At 49.4% G+C, this 25,650-nt stretch overlaps 1 protein-coding gene and 1 long non-coding RNA gene across 5 annotated transcripts; one reads left to right on the top strand and one right to left on the bottom strand.

Moving 5' to 3' along the window:
• Positions 1-6,640: 6,640 nt before the first annotated feature.
• Positions 6,641-11,401, bottom strand: IRX5 (iroquois homeobox 5). Its single transcript, XM_026494776.4, has 3 exons — positions 10,707-11,401; positions 9,236-9,641; positions 6,641-9,081 (listed from the first exon to the last, which is right to left on the bottom strand). The coding sequence occupies exons 1-3, from the start codon at positions 10,953-10,955 to the stop codon at positions 8,285-8,287; spliced, it is 1,452 nt and encodes a 483-aa protein (XP_026350561.1). The 5' UTR covers positions 10,956-11,401; the 3' UTR covers positions 6,641-8,284.
• Positions 11,402-13,111: 1,710 nt separating this feature from the next.
• On the top strand, positions 13,112-23,522 carry LOC130544155 (uncharacterized). Of its 4 annotated transcripts, none has more exons than XR_008960183.1 (5): positions 13,112-13,358; positions 15,642-15,691; positions 16,916-17,038; positions 18,456-18,521; positions 23,157-23,442. It is a non-coding gene; the product is annotated as an uncharacterized LOC130544155 (long non-coding RNA). The 4 variants fall into 4 exon arrangements; XR_008960184.1 differs by lacking the exon at positions 13,112-13,358 and adding an exon at positions 13,570-13,642; XR_008960182.1 differs by lacking the exon at positions 15,642-15,691 and having other exon boundaries at positions 13,117-13,358; positions 23,157-23,522.
• Positions 23,523-25,650: the final 2,128 nt, after the last annotated feature.

The raw sequence follows: 25,650 nt of genomic DNA, 5'->3' as shown, positions 1-25,650 counted from the left end.
TAACATCTCAACAAATGGCATCTCCAAGCCCCTTAGTGCTCAGGCCTAAATCCTTGGAGGCATCCAGAACTCCCCTCCACACACCCCCCACATTCAACCTATCAGCAAAGCCTGCTGACTCTACTTTCAAAATATAGCCTGAACCTGATCATTGGGAGAAACCACCACTTTTCTGGTGACCACCATGGTCCAAGACAGCATTACCTTCCCCCTGGATTCTCCTGCCAGCCTCCTAACTGGGCCCTGCTCTGATCTTGCCCACCCAGACTCGCAGCTCCTCATGCCGTGGGATGCCTTGAAGACATAAATTAGATTCCATCACTCTCCCCAGACCATCCCTCTCTTCCTTTCTCTCGCTCATCATTAAGCTCAAAGATCTCACCAGGACCAATAAAGCCCCCCATAGCCAGAACCTGGCCTTGCCTTCGCCTCATCACCTCCCACAAAGTTCCCCTCGCTGTTGCTCAAATCTGTTCCTACCTCAGGATCTTGGCACCCGCTATCCCTTCCGCCCAGGAATCACCCCCTCCGATATTTTCATGGCCTACTCCCCAACTTCTTTCATGTATCCGCTCAATTGCCCCTCCTAAGGGATGCTTTCCAGACTGCCCTGGCTAAAAGAGCACACGCCCTTCCACGTCCTCACCCTACTTAATTTTTCTGCCAATACTCATTACCCAGACATTGTGAGAAGCCATCATCATACTCATTTGCTCACTTTCTGTCTCCCCCTCCACAGTATAAGGTCCAGGAGGGCGAGCTTGGTTTTCTTCACCACTGCCAAATCACACACCTGGAATGGCACATCCGGGATATTTTAGGTGCTCAATTAGTAGATATTGGAGGAAGGGAACGGAACAGGTTAAGTAGAACTGCACTAACCCGGAGGCTGATCGAAGCATTCCGCTGGAGGGGTCGATGCCAAGGTCTTTCCTGCATTATTTCAGCAGGACAGGATGTCCTGGGACTCAAAGGTAGAGCAGAGTGTTGGCAGATGGAGGTGGGGCAGCATGGGGGATACAATGTAGGCAGGGGAGGTAAAGAATCTCAGCCGAATTTCCAAGTTCATGGGCTGCAAGTTCTTGACTGAGACCAGAGAAAGCTAAAAGGCCCTTGTGGACAGATCCCAAAAGACAGAATCCTGCAGACAAAGGGTAGGCTGTGAGTGGGGGGAGCTCTGAACTACCCTGGGAGGACTGATCTGAAATTGATTCTACCCCAAGGCAGTCCAGCCAGCTTCCCAAAGCTCAGCTCTGATCACTCAGTGGTCACTCCTCTGTCTAACTGCCTTCCCAGGCTCCCAGCATCCCCCCCATCAGGCACCGGGGAGTGCTGCGTGATCATGGCCATAGAAGGTGGGAGGAGGGGGAGTGCTGAGGAATATCAGCCATTCTTGCAGGGTCCTCCGCAAGACAGAACTCGATGCCTCAGTCTCCTGCCCTTCCCTCTTATCCCCAGGCCTTGGTAGTGTGTCTCAGGATGTACAGTCTTAAGAGAGCAGGACCCTGGTAACTATTGAAGGACAGCTATGCGCCACTCACTAGAATCCTCACAAAACCAGGGGTGGTACAGGCCTCATTTTACAGATGAGGCCACTGAGGCTCCCAGAGGTTATTTGATCTGTCCAAGACTTAGTAAGTTGCACAGGTAGGACTTAGTCACCAAGGCCCAAGCACCCAACCAGTAAGCCATAATGTCTCTGGACAACAGCCCACGTCTCCATCCCCACGCTGCCTAGGGTTCCCTGGTCACACTTGTCCCAGCTATTACAAGGCTGAGGCTGGAGAGGCTGCCACCCGCTCTGGGCCTGCAGCCACAGGAGCCGGGTCTCCCCCCAGGCCTGAGCAGCCCGCCCGCAGGGGGCGATGGTGGCACGGCTGGAGTTGCCCTGACTGCGGGGCTGGCCAGCGGAAAGCAGCTAAGGTCAAGGAAAGCGCCCAGGGCCAGGGCCAGGCGCTGGGGGAAACCCTTGCAGCGCTGGCCCCCCCACCCCCACCCCGAGGCCATACCCCAGCTGTGATGAGCGCCGCCGCCAGGCCGCCGGTGCGGACGGGAGCTCTCCAGCCCTTGTTTGATGAGCAGCGGCCAATAAATTCATTAATCATCATTTTATGCCTCATCAAACCCCCTCCAAGCCCCTCCATGGGAGTTACACAAATTAGCCCCTGAAAAGACAGTAATTTCAGTATAGCGAGGTAAGTGCTTTCTGATGGGCTCCGCGCACAGAGCTCTCCTGACAAGCCAATCCATCAGCGCGTTGGGGATGGGGCGCGGCCCGGCCGCCCAGCCTAGCCCGGCCTCATCCGGCCCAGCCCTAGCCAGCCTCCCCTGCTCCAGCCCTCCCAGTCCCGCCCAGCCGAGCCTCCAGGGGGCTACCTGGAGAGGGTCTCCGACTAGGGCGACCCTTTCCCCTGCTCCTTTACGCCCACGCACCGCAGGCTACTGTGCCCGGCCTCCCGTCCTTCTCACCCACCCCGACCTCCTCCCCAGACCTTCCGAACGGAAGAAAAATTTGGAGGTGGGGGAAATCCCAGGCCCAACTTGGGGAACGAACTGAGGATAGCGACTGAGGTCTGAACTCCGGCCCCGGGGAAGGAAGAGCCAGGCAGACCTTTCTCCTCCTAATGCCTAGATGTCGGATTCTGTGACCCCTTGAAATTATTGAAGGGCTGTGTGTATTGCGTGCGCGCGTGGGGGGGGGGGCGGTAATCCATGGCGTCCTGACGATTCTGAAAGAAATCCCAGGCTCCAAAAGAGAGCCATCTGGGAACAGAGAAGGGGGTCCTTCTGTCTTAAAGGGCGGCTCCACGGGACCCTGGTGGCGGAGGTGGGGGTGGGCGCGCCTAGCCTTCTTCGTGGCCCTGTCATCTTTCTCTCTGAGACCGCCGCCTGGGGTGAAAGAGGACGCCTGGGGAGGAGAGCAAGAAAGGATTTTTTATCGAACGGGCCGGGCCGGTTGGACTCCAGCATGGAGAGCTGCGTAAGAGAAGAGAGGGGAAAGAGCCGGAGAAAATCGTGGCGAGGCGTGGGGTATTTGCAAATGGGAAGCCCGCGCCCGCGCCTTCTCACTTTCTGGTCCTGGAGCACAGAAGGTCCCACGGGCATCCTACCCGGCGGGCAGGGGCCATGCCAAGGAAGTAGACGAAGAGCCGCAGGCCGAGCCTGCACACCGGCCCGCGCACCGTGACCGTGGAGAGCGGGAGCGCCGAGCGACGCGCAGTTCCTTCATTAGCTTCCCCTCCGCGGCGCCGCATGCCGCGGAAAATAAGTTAGCAAACGGGGAGCCGTTTATCTCTTTTATCTTGGGGCCTGATCCAATTAAATAAGTGCACATTTACATTTGCATCCATCAGGCGGGAGCGCTGAGAGCCCGGGGTTTGCTCGGAGCAAATAAAAGCAGATTTCACTGGGAAAAAGTGGCGTCTGGGCGCGCCGGGCTTGTCCGGGCGCCGGAAATGAGCGCAGCCAGGAGGGCCGCTTTGGGGACTCAGAGCTGGGGCCTATGGCCGGCAGGAGGCCAGAGACCCGGCAAGGCCCGGAGGGGCCGGCATGGGCAGGGGGTGCCGCCAGAGCTGCATCCCCGCCCCAGCGGCGATCCTCCGTTAGGCCACAACCGGGGCCCCGCCTTGTGCCCTGGACCCAAGTCGCATTTAAACGAAAACGAAAAGGAGACCAACTCTGGCCAGGTCACCGAGGGAGACCGGTGGAGTGGGACTAGGGACAGTCCTGTAGTTTTGGCCAGTTTGGAAGGAGGGCAGGTGGCAAGGTCTCAGTCAGGCCAGATTTTCCTATTCGGTGGCCGAGTGGAAAGGGATTCCAAGAGCCAGGCCAAGGACGCTCCTCCGCTTTCCCCCAGTATCTCTGCGCCAGGGGGAGACCAGATGATAGTACAGGTTAGTGCCTCTGAAGGGGTGAAAGGGGACGCCCAGATGTGCAGCTCTTGCTTCGCTACGCCGACCTCATTAAGATGCTTTCGAAATAGGAGGGTTTTAAGAATGCGAAGGTAGTTTTGTTTTTCCTTTTCCTATGGATGTCCAACGCATAGGCCAACAGACAGAAACGGTTTTGGGGGGTCCGGTTGCGTGATAGACCCCGGATAGGCCAACCCGCAGATGAAACAAAACTGCGGGTTCCAGAACCCTGGCTCGGAAAGGTCGGCAGAGGCGGAAGCGCTCACCTGAAGCGGAGCGGGAGCCCGGGAGCGCTGCCTGGGCCACCCACGGCTGCGCCCCCCCCCCACCCGCGCACTGTTCAACCGTGGGCATATTTCTATTTCTCAGTTTCCTGCCGCCTGGTTTCCGAGACTGTGCCCAAACCGAGGCGGGAATCGGTAGGGTTAAAACTGCTCTAGTCGCGAGCCCCGCTCTCCAAATCTCCAGTGCTAACTGGGTCGTGGGACCCGAGCCGCAGCGAGTGCGGTAGCTGGGCAGTTTCAGTTTGACCCGCTTGGGGTTCAGAGCTAAGACCCCGCTGGGGGTGGGGGACGAAGCCAGGTCTTGCCTAAACTCCTCCTCTCTGCGAACCGCGTGGCGCCCGGGGACCAGTAGGCGGCGCCCTTCCTAAGCTGTATCCTCGTTTGGCTCCCTCTCGGGAGCGCAATCGCATTCCTTTCACTTTGGGCGCTTTGCAAAGCGCTATTCCTTGCCTCTGCTCGAGTTGGCAGGTAGTCGTGAGGGACAGGTGGGCTGGGAGGCACGGAAGGTTCTGAAACTGCACGGACGACCCTCCCCCGCAACCTTCCAGGCTCAGAGAGCTGCACACCTCTAGCAAAATGAGAGGCCCCGAAGGGTCTGCAAACCAGAAGGCCTCGATGCAGGCCCCGCACCCAGGCCAGGGAACATCATTTCGGGCCCTAGCATCCCGAGCCGAGGAGCGGGAAGCGAAGCAGCAATGTCCCCTTTCTGTAGCTCCTCCTCGGTGCCCGCTTATGCGCCCTCGGGGATTGACTGGGCTGTTGGCTCTTCACCCCCAAATCCCATGAACTGATTCGGGCCCGCACAGAGAGGGAAGGGAAGGGACCCAGTCAGTCCCGGTTTGGCGCTGCCTCAGGGGGGTGACTGCATAGACCCCACGCAGTGATCCCGCTGCCCCTGCTGCGTGGGATTCGGCCCTCTGGGTCCCTAAGTGCCAAGCTAAACGCTCCTCGAGGGGGCCGGAACCCGCGCAGTCAAGCGCAGGTGCCAAACGCCCGCGCAGCCCCAGCACCCAGGTGTCTTAAGCACTGCCTCTCGCAACTTCGGCGCCCCAATCCAAGCCTGCGAACAAACCTCGACCCCACTGCACGCTGGAAGTTTGCCCCCAGCGCCTCCAAGACGCTGTGCCTTCGAGACGGCCCAAGACGCGGCCAAGCGGGGCTCGAGGAGGCACTTGGGACCGTAAAGACACGAAACTACTTCTAGGATTAAACGCGAGAGACATCTCCTAAATTTCCGAACCCCGAACTGCCCGGCAGGCTTCCCCCAACCTGGAAAGTCTCTAGACACCAGAAAAACCACTGGCCACGAAACCCAGCTCTGCAAGAAGCAAACCCCAAACTTAATTGGAGGCTTGCATTCAAGATGAAGTACGCAAAGAAACCCGTAGACCCTGCAGAGGCCAAGGGCAGGAGGGATGCGGACAGGGGGCAGCGACTCGGGCTCCAGCCTTCCGGCCCCTGGTGGTTTCGCTCCCTGGCCGGGAGGCTCCTCAAGCTGCCCCTCGTCGGGGAGAAAGGCCGCGGGCTCCCCGGTGCGGGGTTCCCGTTCCCAGGGAGCCCCGCGGGCATTCGGCTCCCAGCCCCGAGCCTCCGAGCTCAGACTGGGGAGGCCCGCGCCGCGCCATTTGCATATTCCCGGGAACACAAGGAGGCCTGTAATTTTCTTTTTTAAAATCTTTGGGCAGGGTTTAGGGCCAGCGCTTCCAAAACCCCGCAGAGTTGATGTCGTCCTTAAACTCTCTCTTAAGAGAAGGGGTCTGGCCTATTCTTCTGACTTATTTAGAAGAGAAGGTGACTCCTGGGGCTGCATATTCAACAGGGGGGAAAAGCTGATTGTGAACCAGGCTGTCAGCTGGTTGGGTGGAGGGGGCCGGGGCGCGGGGATGGGGGTGGTGGTAGGGCAAGTCATCTCTGGAATTCAATTGTTAAAAAAGATCATTTATAATTAAAGGGACAAAATAAAATACGATCATCTCATGCATATTTAATCATTCACACTTCCAGCTTTGAAACCATTTTCCCTGCTTGAATTTCCTCACTAATTTAAACTCTTAAGTCGACTGCTGTTCGCAAAAACATCTGGACAATGCAGTTTGCTAACTTGTTTAAATTCGAATAAGCTAATGGAGCCTCCTCGCAGGTTTAAAAAAAAAAATAGCAAAAGTTAAAACTCCGGTGAAAGTTTGGGGTGTATTTAAAAAAACAAGTAGGGTTAAAGTAGTCTTGAGTAGAAATGCAAATATGTGCATTCTGATTTAGCCTAATTAAACCAGTATTATGTGCAAACACATTCTCTCTACACTCGAGCTTGGGTTTAATAGAGCAAATTAATTCCCCTCGCTGGAGTATGTTTTTGCTGTAAACCCTCCCCTCCCCGACCACCGAAAATTTCCCACGAAGTAACGCAAGTCCGTGGTTCCACCTCTCCGACGCAAAATGGAGACGCGAACACCGACAGTGTTGGCGGGCCTCGGGCACAGGGAGGTGTCTCTTCCTCATTTGGGATTGAGACTCATCCTGATTTTTCATTTTGAGATGAAACATGCGGGATTAAAACGAGAAAGTAAAACCTCAAAAATACTTTTTTAGCTACTTGGCCTCTCGAATCAGAGACAGGGAAAGTGCTAACGCGACGACAAGCCTGATCGAGTCCACATCAGCCTCATTATCTAGGCAAATGTCCTCGAACTTTTGAAGGCCACTTGTCGAAAAGGGGGCCCGTGCGGGAGCGGGGGCTAGGGGCGCCCTCCTGTCCGTTCGGGGCTCCCCTCACTGCCCCCAAGCGACTGTGGCCCTCCCTCCCCCACTTCCGCCCACTCTCCAATCTCCGACTCTGCGAAGTGCAGGCTTGTAATTCAGGACAAGTGTGACACCTACCTGTGAAAGGGGGGAACCGTCCCCTAGCCGGTCCCGCTGCCCCAGCCTCGCTGCTGCGCGGGGATCTACGGGGCCACCTACCACCCGCACTGTCGCGGCTGGAACATTTACTAATTTAATCAAATCCAACGAAGAGATCAATGCCCAATTTCGAAAGGGGTGGGGAAAACAGTGACTGGGGAAAGCCTTCTCCTTTGGCATCCCCTAACGCTCCCCGCCCGCATTAGCCCACAGCACCTTTGAAATAGTAATAAGGGCTAAATCCGGCATAAAATCGAACTCATTAGCAAAGTTCACCAGCTGATTGCTTTGCATAAAACACGACACTGATTGGAAGTAATTAGGTTAAGCGATGGAGCTCGGGTGGTACGTGTCTCTAGCAGGCTTTGCCATCTCTTCTCCCTTCTGGGCACACACTTGGGTCTCTCTCCTCCTTCCTCCAGGGTCCAATCTCCCCCAAGCAGCCCGAATCAGTGATCCAAATCTGCATTCCCGGCAGGGCCAGGGTCCCCGGGGCTTGCCGCCTAATTATGGTTTCCCCCCTGGCACACTGAGGTTCTGTGGAACCCTTCACTCCCCACTTCGGGGAAAAAAAAAAGTTGCAGTTTCCACCTTTTGTCCAAGGCGATGGACAGTTTATTGAGGCTTCTAAAAAGTAATGAGTGGCTCTGATTATGTTAAAATCTCTTTTAATTAAATATTTTGCATTTTACAAAGGCGGCTGCAGTTTCTTTTACTTTTTAAATCTAAGAGTATAACCTGTTTCCTTTCTGTGATAATACTTTAGCTCATACCCAGAAAAATCAATAGGTGTAAAAAATTAAATTAAACTTGTATTTTTAAACTATGAAACAGTTTCGGGGGAAACACAAATGTATATATTTATATTACAAAAAAAACATTAAATGCCTGTACAGGTGTCTTAATTTCATAATTTACTTCAAAGATATGGAATTATCAATTTAAATACAAAAATGCTACATTAAATATACAGAATAAGATTTAATACAAATCCTTTTTTAATTTTTTCTTTCGGTTGGTTAAGACATTTTTGTGTGAGGAGATGTTTACATGTGTATGTCGTCCATCTCCACGAACTATAAACTTTTTAATAGGAGGGGTAGTTTTGTTTCTCTCTCGTTGATGGAAAAATAACTGCCAAGGCCATGTTTTTTAATAAATTAGGAAAGTCCGGGACCGACGCAGCCCGCGTTAAATGTCGGACATACCTTTCTTCAATTCATAGGGAGAGTCTTTGCACAGGTCTAGCTGAGACTGGCTCCGCAACATTTTCGGGTCTTTAGCCAAAGCGTCCGCTCGGTTCAACACGGTCTGGTTTAATCCATTGAAATGAGAGCCCGGACCGGTTGTAGGGCCTGGCCCTGGCCCTGGGTGGCCGTGAAGGTGTCCGAAGGAGCCATAGTTCGTGTAGCCGGGATAGAAGGGCGCCGTGTAGTAGAGAGGCCGGGACAGCACCGTCCCGCCTGGGAAGGGACACTGCGCCGAGGGCGAGCGCGATGGCGCCGGGGCCGGCGACGCGCGGCTGCCTCCTAGGGCTTGCCCCGCTACCGGCCCGGGGCACGGTGGGCACGGAGAGCCTTCGCTCCCGCCGCCCCCGTCCTTGACCTTGTCCGAGGATGTAGCGATCTCTGCCAGAGACCACAGTTTGGGCTTGGCGAGCACCGCCTGCGGCGGCGGCGGTGGCGGAGAGTGTATGACCGAGGGCCCGCCGGAACCGGGGGGCAGCTCTCCCGCGGTTGGGTGCGGGCCCGGAGCCGGCGCGCCCGAGGGGTAGTGAGGGGCCGGGTCCTCTGCCAGCCGCGCTGCCGCTGGCCCGGCCGGGGAGGGCCCGCCGGCGCGGGGGGGCCCGGGCAGCGCGTCGAGGCGGCCCTCGGATGGCGGCTCCTTAAAATCCGAGTCGCTGAGGCTGCCCTCCGTCTCCTTGCCGGCGGGGGTGGGCGGCCCCTGCAGCCGTTCGCAGCCCGAAGCCGCCTTCTGCTCCGCTCCTCCTGCGGGCGAAACCCCAGGCCGTCAGGGGCGCGGAGGCCGCGCGGCGGGGCTCAGGTCCCCGCCCGCAAAGGCAGAGACCCTAGCCCCCAACCTCCAGGCCCCCCTTTTCCTTCTTACTCCCGCTCCAACACACCCTTTCCCGCGTCCACCAACCTGCTTCGGGGCCCTCGGAGTCGCCCTTGTCCTCCTGCTTCTGGGGCTCATCCTCGTCGTTCTTCTCCAGATCAATGTTCTCCTCCTCCTCCTCGTCCTCGCTGCGGTTCCGCGGCGTCCACGTCATCTTGTTCTCCTTCTTGAGGCGCCGGCGCGCGTTGGCGAACCAGGTGGACACCTGGGTGAGGGTCATCTTGGTGATGATGGCCAGCATGATCTTCTCGCCCTTGGTGGGGTAGGGGTTCTTGCGGTGCTCGTTCAGCCAGGCCTTGAGCGTGGCGGTGGCGTCTCGTGTGGCGTTCTTCCGGTACGCGGGGTCCCCGTAGGGGTAAGAGCCCAGGGGCGCCGCGTATGGGTGGTACCCCAGGGAGCCTGCCATGCCCGGTGTATGATCGTAGGGCGAGCCCTGCAACGCACAGGCAGAGAGAAGGTGAGAGTGGACCGTGGTCTCCAGTACCACCTAGACGACCGAAGCACACTTTCCCTGCGCCCAGGGGTCCGCGAGCCGCGAGGCCCAAACTCTGACTTCCCCTGGGGTAAGGCTGGCGGGCTCAGACCCAGGGGCAGCTCCTCCTCCTCGGTAGGCAGCGGGGGCGCCAACTCCTGACTCCCGTTCTTCGGGGACGCCTGAAGCCGTCCTGGCCTCAGCGGCACCCGGTGGGCCCCCGTCTGCCTGGGCAAGTCCGCCCCCCAGGCGCAGATCCGGCCACCTCGGCCAGGCCCTCCACCCAGACAGAGGCCTGGGCAGCGGCGGCGACTCGGCACTTCGTGCCCGGGTGGCTGCACGTTAGGCGCAAGGGGAGAGAGCAAGGGAAGTCAAGGCATGTTTCCCCCCACAGAAAAAAGCAAGGGAAAAGCTAAGCCTTGTCTGGGCACTCCCACCCCTCCAAAAATGTTACCCCAAACCGAACCCACGGCGCTTTTCCAGAAAGTGCACCCGGCCGAAAAATCCCGGATGCACCGCAGCTCGGCCGACTTTTCTGAAATTTAATACCTCCAAATCGGATTGCGAAGATAGGATTACGGATTTGCAACATTTTGGAGGACTAATTAAAGGCGAGGCCAAACACATTTACATAGACTTAGCACGCTTCTGCTCAGATTTCTGGTCCATTTCTTTTGAACTACTTTTCCAAAATGGCAAAACCAAAAAAATAAAATAAAATAAAATTTGCAGGGCGGCCTGGACCTCACGTTTGAACCAAATGTTGCTCTTTAATTGCAGCGACCTCTCCCCCAAAAACCCTCTCCTCCAGCTCAGCTGCCCAAGCAGGACGCAGCTCTGCCCTCCGAGCAACTCCTGAGCCCGAGGCCCGGGCGAAGCCGAGCGAGACAGTCGCCCAAGTTTGCAGGGGCCGCGAAGCTTGGCGGGGGCGGACCGCGGTGGCGCCAAGGCCCGTGTCCTCCGCAGCCCCCGTCCGCCCCGCGCGGCCCCAGCTGCCCTTGCCCGCCGCGGCTCCCGCTCACTCACCACGTACGACGAGAAGGCGGCGGCGGCGGCTGCCGCGGGGTCGGCACCGTACTGGAGGTGCGAGTTGTAGCCCGGCGAGGGCGCCGTGAAGGCGGTGGAGCCGGCGTAGGGCGAGAATGCGGAGCCCGACGACGAGCGGCCGAGCTCATCCGTGCGGGGCCCCGAGATGACGCTGGTGCTGTACGCCGGGCACGAGTAGAGCGCCAGCGAGGCGGACGGCTGGTACAAGTAGCCCTGCGGGTAGGACATGGCCACACACGGGCATGAGGCGCGCCGCGCCGCGGCCGCCAACGAGCCGGGCGGCGCCCTGCGAGGGCGAGCGGGCGGGCACCTGGCCTCCGGCTGCCCCCGGCTGCCGCTTCTCGGGCCCCGGCTCCCGGACTCTGGCCCGCGGCGCCTCCTCGCTGGCTTCCCGCGCGCCTCCGGCTGCGACTGCCGAGCCCTCTCCTCTGCGCGCCTTGCTCTCCCCGGCTGGGTTTCCCCCCCTCCCTTGCTGCTTTCTCTTTTTCCCCCTCGTTCTTTGCACTGGGGGGCTCTGCTTTTGGCTTCGCAAAGGTCCTGCCAAGATGCTAAGTTGGAAATTGAGGATTCTGACGCCTTGTGCGCGCCTGAAGCTCCTCCTTCCCGGGGTGTAGTCGGTGGGAGGACTGGCAAGAACCTCTGGGCGGCCGCAGCCAACCCGGCCGCCAGGCGCGCCTCGCCCTCTCCCTCTTCCTCCCCGGCTCCCTCTCCCGCTCGCTGGCGCTCCCCTCGCCCCTCCCTCGCGCCCGCCTCTCCTCCCCGGCCCTCCTCTCCACCCTCCTCTTTTTCTCCCCCCCCCCCCCCGGGTCTCTCTCCCTCTCTCTCTCTTTCTCAGACTCTCGAGCGCCGGCCCCAGGATGACAATCACATCCCAGGCGCGCCGATCTCTTCCAACTTTCCTTCCCTGCTAAGTCGGGGTGGCGTGACGGTTCCGACACAAGGCGGGCCCTGGTGGCGGGTCCGGTCGCTCCGAAGCACAAAGGCAGCGAGGCGGCGGACTGGGCGCCGGCGAACGCTCTGTTCTGTGCTTGCCACAGTAAATCGCGGAGTTAGCGGATTTCTAGTTCCGCAAGAGGCTGGGCTCCCAAGCGGACCGTCGCCTACCCGCCCTGGCTTCTCCCCCGAGCCAGGGAAACGGAGAGGGAGTTGGAGACCTGGAATAAAGGTCCCTGGGAGAGACGGAGGGATGCCCTCGTTCGGGGCGCAGGGAGGCCGAGATGACTGTCCCTCTTCGCCAGCAGCAGCAGGTGGGCGAGAGACGGGCCTTGGACAACTGCACATCTCCGGCCTCCCTTCCACCAACTCCCCGCCAAACGGCGAGGGAGGGGCGGGGCCCGGGACTACAGGGATAGCCTTTCTCTAGAGGAGAGGTAATGGGCAAGAGCTGCCATAGGAAGAAGCAGCTGTGCCGGAGTAGGTCTCGGGACCCCCTTCGCCCCCGCCATGCCTCGCCGCCTCTTCCTTGGGGCTTTCCATCCGCAGCTCCCCCTGCCAGGCCGGTGGTGGTGGTGGAGGGTGCGGGTCCCCTTCCCCTTAACACGCGCTTTAGCACCCGCCCACGCTCCATTGCAAACACTCGGCATTGCCCAACCCAACCACTGTTTGTTCAGCGAGGCGCTGGCAAGGCAAACACACACCACTGAGTCACAGGCAGAGCCCTTGCCCACGACGGCCACACAGTTAGAATACAAAACAGACCCCCTGCCTGTCTCTCCACCCGAGCCGCCACAAGCCAGAAGCACTCGAACTCTGGGACAGACAGGGGCGCTGGTGAACCAAAACAGGGGCTGGCACAGTGTTGGGCACTCCACTAGAGCTCAGTATTTCAGGGACTTCGTGAGCTTTTATAAAATCGGGCCACACGCAAGCCGAAGGACAACTACACAGTTCCCCGCGATGACTTTGACAAGCAAGATACACTTTATTTCCATAGCTCCAGTCGCAGCACACTAACCCACTCGGTAAACTCGGACGCGCTCTGCGCCGGGACTTCACGCACGCGCGCTAACTCCTCCTCTCCGTCAGTTTCCCCCCCGGCTCCGCCCCTCAAGCAGACATTCGACAATCTCTCGGTCAGCCCCGCCCTGTCCCTCCCTGCCTCCATCTCTAATTGGAAGGTGGCCTCCGCTGGCCCCGCCCCTCGGCGACGTGAACCCGCTTCCCTACGAGTCACGGCGCCGAGGGGGTGGGGCTGGGTGGGGCGTCGGCGCGCTATTGTCATGGAGACGAGAAGCCTGCGGCCGCGGAGGCGGGTACAGCCCGGTCCAGGTGGCTGCCAGCCGCCCGAGACTGAGGCGAGGCCGAGAGACCGGGACGGCCGGAGCTGGAGAGAGCGCGGATCTGGCCAGTGGCGGCTTCTCGGACAGCCAAGGAGAGGTGTCCTCCCGGGCTTGGTGTAGGTCGGGTGGTCGCGGGGAGCTACCCCGCCCCGTTCCCTTAGCTCCCGCCTCTCGCGGCCCTTGTGCTCCTCAGCGCCCGCCCCCGGCTCCGCCCGCCGCCGCCGCCGCCGCTGCCGCCGCTGTAGCCCCTCGCGCTAACGGTCGGTAGCGGCCCGCGCGCGCCGCCCGCCGGGGGCTCGAGCCAGCCACGAGGGAGCGTCCGCGGCCCGCGCGCTCGCGCGGCGGAGGAGAGGTGAGTCCGGGGTCCCCCGTCCCGCAGCGTTCCCGCCCGATTGCGGGCGGGCTCACTGCCTCTCGCGCCGCGTCCGAGTCCTTCGTGGACCGGATGGACGCGGCGGTGTCCCGCGCGCCTCCGGGCGCCGGGTGGGCGTGGGCCGCGTGAGTGTTGGGCGGGCCTTTCCTGATGTCACGGTCCCCGGGCGGGCGCGCGTGGGCGTGTCCCCTCCAGCCGCGCGCGGCCGCAGCACCCTCTCGGCTCTCGTCCAGGATGCTGTTTTCTGACATGGAGCCATGGAGGTTTGTGCCACCGAGAATCTGAGTCTGTCACACAGACATCCTCATTACATCATCCTGCCACTCTGGGCCGCTAGGCTATCCCCCCCGCCCTCCCCTTTTCCTTTTACTGTCTTCTTTTTGGTGTCAAGGACTGGAGAGAATCCTGAAAGATATTGAAGCATTTCGAATTTATGGTTCTGTTGCTGTGGTTGTCACCTCCGCTCTACGTCAAATTTAAGACTCATTTCTTAAGGATGTCTCTATTTTCTGCTTTATTTGCACATTGATGGCTCTGCTGCTTGGCTGGCCACGGCCGCCCGGCGTCTCAGACTTGTGTTAATATGTGAAATGGAAGAACTGGTCATTAGCAGGCAGATGGGATTCAAATAGCATCTGGCGGGGGTTCTCAGCGTTCCTGTGAAAGTTTTTACGCTTACGCTGGTAAACACGAGGTTTTTAGCTTTGATCTTGGTAGTGGTGACTGTTAAGGTCCCCTCTCCCCTGCCTTTCTTCTTTATTCATCAGCTTTCCCGTTTGGGAACTTGCTTACTTGTTAAGCTGTAGTTTCACTGGTCTCTGATCACTGAAGCTTTCTCCCCCTGCAGAGGTGGGAGCTCTCTCCCTCTCCTTCCACATTACCAAGATAACTCCTTTTTTTGGCGGGGGTTGGGGAAGGTGGGGGTGGGGGCAGGGCAGGAGGATTACTCTTGCATTTGTATCTTTCTCAACATTTTAACTTACACTGGGAATAGGCATGCCCGGATTGTTTTTAACGTAGGACTTTAAAAAATGGTAATTTTAAGACTTCCTAAAGGTTTATTGGTTTGTCATGTCTGCAAGGATCCAGTTATGCATAACTCTTAAAATTGAAAGCTTTAAAATAAAATCCACAATTGTATTCCTAAGACATGGCTACAGAGCTTGCTCTTCGAGTTTTGGCTGTACAGTTGTCATTGTTTAAATCAAGTGCAAAAGAGGTTATTCCTGTTTATTTAGTGTAATAACTGTTTACAGTTAAAACTTTAAAGACTCATAAAAGTAGGTCTGCTGTATTTTAAAGATCTCATCATTCTTGTGGGAGAGACACAACACCGGCGCTAAGAAAGGCAACAGATTGCTTCTGTCATATCGCTTTGCTGTTTTGGAGTGTACTTAAAGGATTATGATTGATAAGGCTGTCTTGCCAGAGAATGTTGACACAGGTGTGCATCGTTATCTTAATTAAGATCCTGAGAAAATGTTGTCTATAAAATGGTGACATAAGAAGGGCGGCATATTTTTGTACAGTTTTGCTTTTGGAGAATTTAATTGCACTTGAAACCTGCCTTTGAGCTTCAAGATTTTGTGAGCACTCTGGCAACAGAAGTTTTAGAGAGAAATGGTAGTTTAATGTTAAGTGCTCTGGCATGTAGTAATACTACTTGTGGCTTTTGGGCCATGCCTTTGTCAGCTTTCTTTGTGCTCTATCTTTGTGGAGTCATGGTTACTAATTTAGAAAGAAAAGCATAAATGGGACAGTCTGTTATTAAGCAAACATTTATTAGTGTTGAGAATAAATCTGTAGAGAAAGGCTCGCTTCATGTGCAGAAACAGGAATATAATAAAAAGGTAAATATATGAGAAATTTATGCCACTTTATATTTTGGAAAACCGTCTCCTAGACCGTTTTAATGATCTAAAGTAGTTTCTCTTTTCACATCATCAAGTAGCTTGGCTGTTTGTGGAATGCCTTGTTTTTCTTTCCAGAAATAGAAGAAAACTGTTTGATTTCTTCCAAAATATTGGGTATAAATTCGAATTATGAGCAAGAGAAGTCAGGGCATTTAGCCTCTTATTAGTTTAAGGATCGGAATCATAACCTGGGCGACCACTAAAATAATATTACTGTCCTTTACTTCAAATTTCTGAATGCAAAAACAATAGCAAGAGGGATGCTGCTGATCATTTTACCCTTGGCTCACCCAGCACCTAATACCCTTTAACATAAGTATTGCATTAAGATTCCCCCCTCTCTTTGTAGCTCATGATTTCCTGGAAGCTGGCTGTCCATCAGTGGTGTATATAAGATGTGTGAGTGTTTTTCTTTAATATTAAAACTCATTGTAGAAAGAGGAAATGAAAGTGGAGGAGGCCATAGGCATATGATCGGAGAAGCCAGGTGTAGAGTCACAGCTCATTCGTGACTCCAAGGCTAATTAGCTGGCTAGAATTACATGGTAAACTAAAATCAAAGAAAGACTTATTTAGATTTGTTTGCTGAAACTAAAACAAGAGTATTAATTTTGAGATAATTGCTTTACTTATGCCCCAACGCCCCCCATCAAAATTTTTCTTCTGGCAGCTAAGATCAGCATCCCTGCGCTGTTATCCATGTGTTATTTTCAAATTGTATATGCTGCGTTAAAAGAAGTGAAATAAGAATGGGAACTAATTACCTATTGTCTGTCTTAATGAATAACACCGCATAATTGTTAATATATTTTTACATTATATCTTTAGGAAAAATTTAAATGTTCTTCAGTTGATAACGTGCAAGTCAGTGAAATCATGTAGTCGTAAGTGAATTAAACATGTTCTTTAAATTAGAATATGAAAACAGTATCATATTTTGGAATAGTGTTTTAACTCTGAGAGAGCACAGCCTTTTTTGTGTGGTAATAGCTCAGTACCTGTGTGTTTTTCCCTTCAATTTCTGCATTTTATTGGCTCCTTTAATGTTAACAGATTTTTGGTATATTTTTAGCTGTTTTATAGAGAATAATTGTTCTTAAAAGATGCAACTGATACAACTCTAAGAACATGTAAAATCCTGGAATTGTTTTTTTCCTTGCGCAGTAGCGACTAGGGTTTGCAGTCCCAGCACTACTCCGAAGCGTGATACTTGTAACTTATTTCTGCATAAATTTGCAGTATTTTTATAGGTAGAGTATACCTAAGCACCAATTTAGTTTGACAAATTAACTTAGATGCTTCAAAATTGAAAACCAGTATATTCTAATGTAGTTCAAGTTTAAATCTTTATTAGTAAGGATGCACGTAACATTTGTTCAGGAGAAGGAAATATCATTTTCTCCTGCAGTTGTCATTTATGTAATTCATTTTTCTAGACTTTTCTCGGGCTAATGATATTCCACACCTCGATACAGCCTTTATTTGTTTATTTGGCGTAATATGGAGTGATACCTTGGAGGAAATTAGATTAGATATTCATATCTATTATCCCAAAAGTATTTAACTAGTCTTCTGTGTTTCTTTAAACAGAATCTTTTTTTTTTTTTTTTTTTTTTGGTGCAGGTTATAAGTATGATGCTTCCATACTACATTTGGATGTTTTCAGCTAAGCTCACTTCTGAATTACAGGGTTCCTCCAAATGTTGGCTGAAATCTGTCCTTGCATACCCCCAAGCTCATCTGCAAGTGAGTGTCTGCAGCACAGTGTGTTTGTGTGTGGAATAAACGCAAAATAGCATCAGGGTTGGTTTTACCAAAGCATTTATATTAGTAATAGGAACTAAGTACAGAATGTAAAGAATGCCTCTGGAGGCCTTTGATTATTAAAATTTTACTGAACAAAGGTTCAGTAAATAGAAAAATTTTGGATTTGTGGAAATACACTGAATAATTACTTTTTAATGCTATCATCGGGTGGTGAAATTTATAAACTCAGTGCTTTCCATGAAAGTCAAGACTGAGGTTATATTCTATAGAAGTGGAATTATCATTTAAAGGAAATAATCCGTTTATCCCAAATTACAGTTTTTGATTATTTTCATTACCAGTTCTTTTAAGAATAAATTTAATGGAAGGATCAGCTCCAGGCATGGGTACTCAACTCTTTCAGTGACAAAGGGGGTATAGGTGTGTGTAAAACTTGTCATTTCTCATCAAAACAGGGCCTGCTGAATATAAGCAGATGAGAAAAAATTATTGTGCAGAATATTCGTGTTGTCTATTGGGGAGAGCAAGGAACTGGGTTTAGTGATAGAGAGTATTTTGTTAAGTAAAAAAGATGGTTGTATGACCAAAGGAAAAAAGGCTAATTGAAGCAGAAGGCAGCTCTAGTTAGTCCAGTCTACAGTAGAGCAAATGCTTCTCTGTAAACTTTCCAAGGGCTGAAAGGGATTTTTAACATAAAGATGAAGTGATATATAATTGTTTTTAAATAACACACTTGTGTTCCCCTGTCACTGATCGGGTCTTACGGAGACGGGGTTTCATGTGAGACCAGGGGCTGATGCCTTATCGCCAGTTAGAAAATGCACAACCGGAATCTAAGGAAAATGTGAAGCAATGGGCAGTCGGAGTTCCTCCCCCTTTGCCTTTAAGCTTCATCTCTGTTGCTGTTGCTGTTGCCATTGCCGTTGTTGTTGCTTTAACCACGTGTAAAGTTGTTGACTTTAAAAGATAAGGGATTGGGTGGGGTTCTCCCCCCCTCGGGGAAAAATATAGGAGAAATCTACACCTATATGCAAATTGGTTTTGTCTTATATCTGTCATCAGCCCAAATTTATTATTAAGATTCATATTTCATGTATATTAGTGATACTCAAATGTATTCAAACTGGTACTCCTTTTATATAAAATAGGTGGGAGGGTCCCCTGTTTTAAAAAATATATGAAGAAAACCTGTCCTTTCAACAGTAGTGGGTCCTGGTTGATTAATTGAGAAGGTGGTGCTAAATGCTCTCTAGTGGAAATAGCTAGAGTACGCTTTTTGAGAAATGTGTCATTCAGGAATAAAATCAATTGAAGTATTGGTAATTAAATTGTAATTCCATGAAGGAAGGAAGTGGAAGGAAAGCTGAAGCTAACTATTGCTGTTTTTCTTTTTAAGAATCTGCAGTTCATAATGGAGCTCCTGTACTGGCTGTCGGAAGGAGGAGATTCGGAAGATAGGGAGGTAATATTATCTCTTTTAAAAGAATACTTTCCTCTGTAATCCTGAGCCTTTATTACATATAAGAACTTTATCTACCAGCCAGCAATTTCTTTAAATGTGGGGTATGGAACGATCTGATTTTCCCGTGCTGAGTTTTGAGCTGCTGCTCCTTAGGGCTGTGGGCTGTGCCGGGAGAGCTGAGAAATCTCATCGAGGCGTACTCAGCACCCTTAAAATAGCTTCTTTCTGAGAATTAGATCTGTGATGGTGGCCTCCCCAGTTCTGGTGGATGTCCTTGTCCTTTGTGGCTGATGTGCGTGCGTTCAGCACGTTGCTTGGCTGTCCCCGCTTACCTCCCAGTCTTTGTCGCCTTCTCTGGAGCGTACTCTCTGCAGGGTGATCTACTGACAGCCTCAGCCAGACTCCGAGTGGGAGACTTGGTGCTTGACCACTGGCTTCAGAGCTCTGCCGAGGAGAGAGCTGGGCCCAGCCTGGGCTGCTCCGGAGCAGGGGCTCACACACGCATGGGTCCTTTAGGTCCCTTTCCATGTTCCTCGCAGTCCTAGGCTACGGGGTACTACTTTCTTTTTCCTCTCACTAGGTTGGCTTGCTGCTCCCTCTGCAGCTGTCGCAGGGATTCCCATGGAATGGAGGACTCTTGTTTTCCTCTGGATGATATCTTTGATCATTTACCCGGGTGTGTGTTCATTTGCAAAAATCCAGTGTTAGTGTCCCAAGAACGACTGTAAGATTCTTGAAGGACAAAATTCACGCTCAGTTGGTATCCGTAAGAAAAGCTTTTCTGTCTCCTCGTGCCGTGTTGCCACATTGAATATGCAGGTGAAATTAAAAACAGAGTAAAACCCTTTTATGAAAGACCAGTGCCTGTGTCCAAGAATATTTATATAGGCTTAAGTTGTGGAATGGTATTTATATCCATTTCTTTTTCCTTTTTAAGAAAAATGATATACTTTTCTAGTCACCAAAAACATCTACTTCCTCAACTATACCCATGGAGTGATATTAAAAGGATAATAAAGGGCTTCATGGTGTCCACTGATACAATTCGGAAATTGGTAAGCAATGTGGTAGCTAAAGTCAGGTTCTTCCATTAAAAGGGCTAGTGTGCATTTAAAAACAAAAACCTGCAGAAAAAAAAGACTTTTTAATCTTTAAATCAGATGATGTTTTTGGTTAACAGAACAAGAAGGGGAAATATACCGATCTCAGATTCTTGTATTGATGCCGAGGTAGGCGTCGTAAGCCGAGGAAGCCATTAACATGTAGCCTAGAAAAAATGGTGATATCAAAGTGTGTACTTGGAAGGCAGTTTACGTTCACAAAACAATTCGATATTATGACCTTGACCAACTTTTACACTTCAGATACTTGGGTTATTACTTCAGTTTTTAAAATACCACTCTATAGCTTAGGTGTAGAATGCTAGGGTATTTTTGAATCGACTGGGTCTTGCTGGTCATCTTAAAATAGGCTACAATATTACAAAGTTGAGATGTAATATGTATTAATAGAAGGAAAATATAAAATTTAATATCCGGGCAACTGAGACCTTTAAACCTACTTTAAAAGTATAATCTTGACATCTATGACACTATTTTTTGTCTTTGTTATACGGGCAGAATTATGGATATTCTACAATCCAGATGTCTTATTTATTAATTCCAAATTTCATTCTCTGTAACAGACATTGAAAAGAAAAGGTATATGTGGGAGAGTCTAGTTTTGAGTCGGAGGCTAATTTATTAAGCATCCGTACGTAGAACAGCAGCCTTGATTAATGTAGGACTGGGAAGGGGGACAGGTGAAACTGTTTGCAGCTGAAATTTACTAATGCGGCAGCCATTAAAATTAAATGTTTGTTAACGTAATAGCGATGGCATTTTGTCCTCCTCCTCCTCGTGGTTTTGTCCAACTAGATGTTACCGTGGCAGTTGCACTGACTGTTGAGTGTTTAAATGATGACACCATTATGTGAAGTGATTTTGAAATGAGAGATTTCAGCCAAGAATTACATCTGCTCCCATCTCCTTCAAATCATACTCTCTGGCAGTACAGATTATGATTGATTTGTTTGTGACAGATTGCAGGAAACAGTCATTGATTTTTCAATATTTTACCTTAAAATTATTTACAGTTGTAACCATGGGGAGGTATTTCCATGGGCTGTCAGCCCCTGAAAGACTAGGATAATATTCCCTGCTCTCTGACAAGACAAATTACCTGTAATGAGTGCAGTAGCTGAAGGGTATACTTTTATTTTAAAATATGTCAATAACCCCAGTGACTAAACGAATATTGATTTAGCATAATGAAGCCTGAGTAATGTGAAAATGAGCTTTTTCAAGAAGCCTGGTGAAGTCTTTCTTTTTAGCTGGTTGTAAGGAGCTTTTCATTCTTTTCAACTAACTGGTGGAGATAAGGAGTTTTATATGCAGACCATCAGGAATGATAGTGTTGTTTGTGTTAACAACCAGGGTCCAAATATTTTGCCTTTACTTTTATCGATTCTTTTTTCAGATCTTATTTTGAGTCTTACTCTCAGTCATAGAATTTGATTTGCTTGATCTTATCTTTAACCGACCGAGTATTTTCACAGTTTCAACATATTTTGGCTTAGAACCTCCAGTAATGAATATTAAAATATAACTATATGTACGATCGTTTGTAGATGACATAATCATTATCTTAGGACATTTCAAATGGGTTATTGTAGTATTTAATGTGCCGTATTTTATGGTAGAATAATTCCCAGTCCCTGGACATCAGATTGCTTTCAGTGGGAATGAAGATTAATTTACTTAGGCATCAGTGCATGTTTTCATTTTTGTCTGACTTCCCTTCCCTTTTTTGAATGTAATTCTCAACTTTTGATAGATTAAGATCCCAGTACATAAGGTCCTTCGAGCAAGAGTAATAGTAGAGAAGTAGATAGCTGTATTTTATAATCCATCAGGAGCCTGAAGACTTTGTGTCTGAGTAAGTATCTTCCTATCTAACTTGGTTAGAAGAAAACAGGGTGAACATTGCTGGTAACAGATAGCAGAAAAGTAAGTATTTGAACAAGATGTCAAACCGATAACTTCGTGGGAATCCAGCGTATTTTATGATAACTAATAGTTATGGCATCTTATTAAAAAAGTATAGGTAAAGTTCCTCTAAAAATGAAAAATGAGTTCCGATTGAAAGAAAATTCAGATGGCTTTTTGTGAGCGCTAGTTCTCTTGTAGGACGGCATTGGAAATGTTGCAATAAAATGAAAAATATAAACCTGTCTTTTAATGGAAAGAAGGATAGACCCTAGAACAAAAAATATCCGTTTTTTTTTTCCCCAGGATTTTGCCTAAGGGTGTGACACCGATGGTCTCCGTCACTCATCTTAGTTGTGTTCTGCAGTAGATAGGATGCTTTATAAAATACTGGTCCCATAGAGTTCATTTCTCCATCACCCCCTCCCCCAGATTTTTTCCCTTTTTCTATAAAGGGACCTTTGAAAATAGAACTGTGAGGACTATACCATCATCATCTATACAACTGGTAGCCCACAAATTCTTCAGTCATTAACTTGCTTTATAGTTGTTTTTTTTTAAGTTGATGTAGTATCGGTACAACGTATCCATTGATAAAGGCGATATCTATCGATACGCCTTCCAGAAAAAAGTGAATATAGGGTTTTTTTTTTTCTCAATAGTTTTTTTAATAAAACATTTTTTTCCAGACAAATCTAGGCTAGTGAAAACATCTATATTGTTGTTTAGTTTACTTTGGAATTAAATAATAAATGTATTATGCTCAGCACCTGTTGACCCCCTCGTGTAGTTTAAACCTTTGTGTTCGTTATATAGTGCACGTGTACAACTACTTATCTGAAGCAAGTTTTACTAATAAATATGCAGTTAAAGGAAAGCTTTTTCTGGGGAAATTATTCTCTTTTGGATACAACGCCCTTTTCCATATTTGCCCCCCTTGAAACAATACCCTGCCCTTGTTCTTCTTTAGGGAAAAATTATTTATATGGAGTGTTTTTAAGTCATGCAAGTCATTGCCTGGGGTTAGTTCAAACATTCATTTTTTGAAAAGGAGAAAATGCCCCCATTTAGAAAAATCTTTCTTGTATTTGTATCTATTAAGATAAACAGTTTACTTTGATACGGTACATACCAATCTACTTAGTTAATTTTTTTTCCAGAATTCATTTTGCTGTGTTTGGTCTGACCTTCTATGATAACTTAATATAGGAACAAATTAGCATATAATTCTATTTTCCATGTGACCTCAACCAGTTGCAGAATCGTACCACCACTTTTGGAGGGCAGTTCACTGGTGTATGTAGACTGTGGCAGTAAGTGTTTGCAAATGTTCGGTGCATCCTGCCCAGTGCGACAGCGAAAAGGTTTCAAAGTCAGCGGCGAGAGGAATTACTTACCCCTATTACTTACTCCTATTACTAAGGTACGAAAACAGCTCCTAAAGGTAGCATTTTTAATTAGTGTACATAATTGATTAGTGATTTGTCCTCCCCCAAGCAGAAAGCAGCATGGCGCCGTTGAGTGCGGTCGGGGAAGTCTGAGGTATTAGGGATTGATGGTGACAATGATCATGACAACTAAATGGATCTTTTTTTTTTTTTTCTTTTAGATTCAGCTATTGGGCTTTGAAACTTCCTGTGAAGTTGTCCTGTGGTCTGTTCAATCTAGATGCAAAGGACCTGGAACAGTCAAGCGCTCAAGAGGTTTACATTGTTTTGGATGTTCCTATTTATAGACCAAACTATTTTCCCAATTCAGATCCTCAGTTGTTGTGCAGAAGAAGGTCATACTCTTCTTGATCATCCGTTTTATTAGAAATGATTAGTATTGTAGAGTATCACCAAACATTTTCTGTTTGAATCAAAGTACAGAAAAAATAAAATCAATTCTATATGTTGACCTTTTTTCTAAAATGTCTGTATTGGATGGAATTATTGTTTATACTTGAAAAGAGGGTTCAAAAAAAAAAAAAAAATCCCTGTCTCTGTCATAGCGATTCTTCTAGAAGTCCAACATCATTAATATAACTATTACATTTATGGTAGAAAAAAGACTTGAATCCGTTCATATATTTTACTTCTCTGTATTAGTGCCCCTGGAACAGAACATTTCTCCTCACAAAATCTATTCGCTCAACTCAGATACAAGAAAATGTTGCCTTAACGGGCAGATCATGTGTTACGTGTTTGAATATTTGATTTATGTAAATAAGGTGACATCCAGTTCTCTCACAGAGTTCTTATAGTTGTGTAGACTGACTAATAACGGGTTGCCTTGCCATTGGGAAATGCCTTGTTGTGGTCTGTGGCAGCTGTAGGAAAACAGAAGGCTTCCTCTGGCCTCTGCGGTGTGAACACTGCGAGGGGGTAGGTCTGATCAGAGACAGTCCTCGGTGAGGGAACTGGGGAGATCCACAGATGCTGGTGACACCTGTAGAAACTGCTGCGGGTCTCTATTTTGTGCTTGGCCCAGTTTGTACTCAATCCACTTCTGTAGTTTTTACAAAGCATCAAAGGTGCTGTGATGTATTCTTAAGCTCGGATCTCAATCTCGCCAGGTAAATGTATTAGGCTAGAATGTTTCTTCTTTTTAAATTTTTAACTAAACTTTGTATTTTGAGATAAGTACAGATTTCACATGCAGTTATACTAACTAATGGAGGGATGGATCCCTTATACTTTTTACCCAGTTTTGCCCAATAGTGACTCGTAATATGTAGTGTAATATCACAGCCTGGGCGTTAACGTCGATACGCTCATGGTACAGAGCATTCCTTTCATATCCATACTCACTTCTCCCCGGCCCCCTCCTTAACCCCAGTAACCACTCGCCTGTTCTCCATCTCTAGCATTTTGTCTTTGCCAGAGTGTTCTATAAGTCGATTCTATTGTGTGTTACCTTGGGGAATTGGCCTTTCTCACTCAGCATATTTTTTCTGGAGATTCAACCTGAACTTCTCAGGACTTTGGTCTTCTTTATCGTTGGGTAGTATTCCATGGCGTGGTGGTCCCACAGATTGTTTGACCATTCACTGGTCGGGACTTCAGGGTTGTTCCGGTTCTGACTGCTAGGAAGAAAACTGCTCTACACATTCGTGTACAGGTTTTTGTGTGAACATAAGTTTTCGTTTTTCCTGGGAAAAATGCCCAGGAGTGCAATTGTGGGTCATATGATAATTACATAGAGTACTTCTTTTTATGACTAGACTTGATTTTGTGTGTGTGGAAGGGGAGACAAGGCGGACATCGACATTTTTGCGGTGTCTTTGCTTTAACTGGATTTGTTTCTGATTTTAAAATATGCAGACTATCTCGCATAACTTGTAGCCAGATAGCAAAAACAGTTCTCCACAACCTAGATTTTGTTCTTATTTTTAGAGAAATACTTTTGAAAAAAAATTGTTTTTTTGGTTTTTTTTTTGGTAAGCAATTTGTATGTAAGTAAAGGTCGATATATACTGTAGAGAAGTAGCTGCAGAGCTGGCGGTTACTGGGAGAGACATGGGGGAACTTTCTAAGTGTTAGAGACTTGGCATTCAAGGATATATCGTGTAGCTTCCCAACTGATGGACTCGTGCTTTTGTCACTATCCTCTCGCCTGCAGTTTTTATTTGTAGGATTAGTTCATTATCTTAACAGTTGGTTTCAGTAGCGTTGCGTTTCATGCTCATTTAATTGGACTATAAGACTTCTGTTTGTAAGAAAAAGAAGGAAACAAAAACCAAAAAGTGTCTTTTTCTAGTACACGACCCCTAAAGATGCAACTACTTTATACGATGCTTACTGGAAGAAACAGCTCTGTTCCCAACCTGGTGGAAATTATATTGTATGTTTTATTGTATTTACCTCAGCATAACGAGACATGTACAAAACCAGGTATGCCATATTTGGGGGGAGACCCACTGAAAAGATTGTTCGAGGACCATTTTTATTCTGATTTTCCCCTATTTTATATATATATATATATATTTATGAAACTCTCACCAAAGACTGAGCTTTTTAGAAGCATTGGATGTCATTTACTGGTTACAATGATCCTGCTAACAAAAGTCAATATTATAAATCTTTAACTTTTCTGAGTGAGGCACTAGGCTCTGGAGACCC

Source organism: Ursus arctos, unplaced genomic scaffold (genome assembly GCF_023065955.2).
Source record: "Ursus arctos isolate Adak ecotype North America unplaced genomic scaffold, UrsArc2.0 scaffold_19, whole genome shotgun sequence".
Classification (NCBI taxonomy): domain Eukaryota; kingdom Metazoa; phylum Chordata; class Mammalia; order Carnivora; family Ursidae; genus Ursus; species Ursus arctos.
The sequence above is the reverse complement of the archived record's forward strand: the minus strand, read 5'-3'. Positions and strand labels throughout refer to the sequence as shown.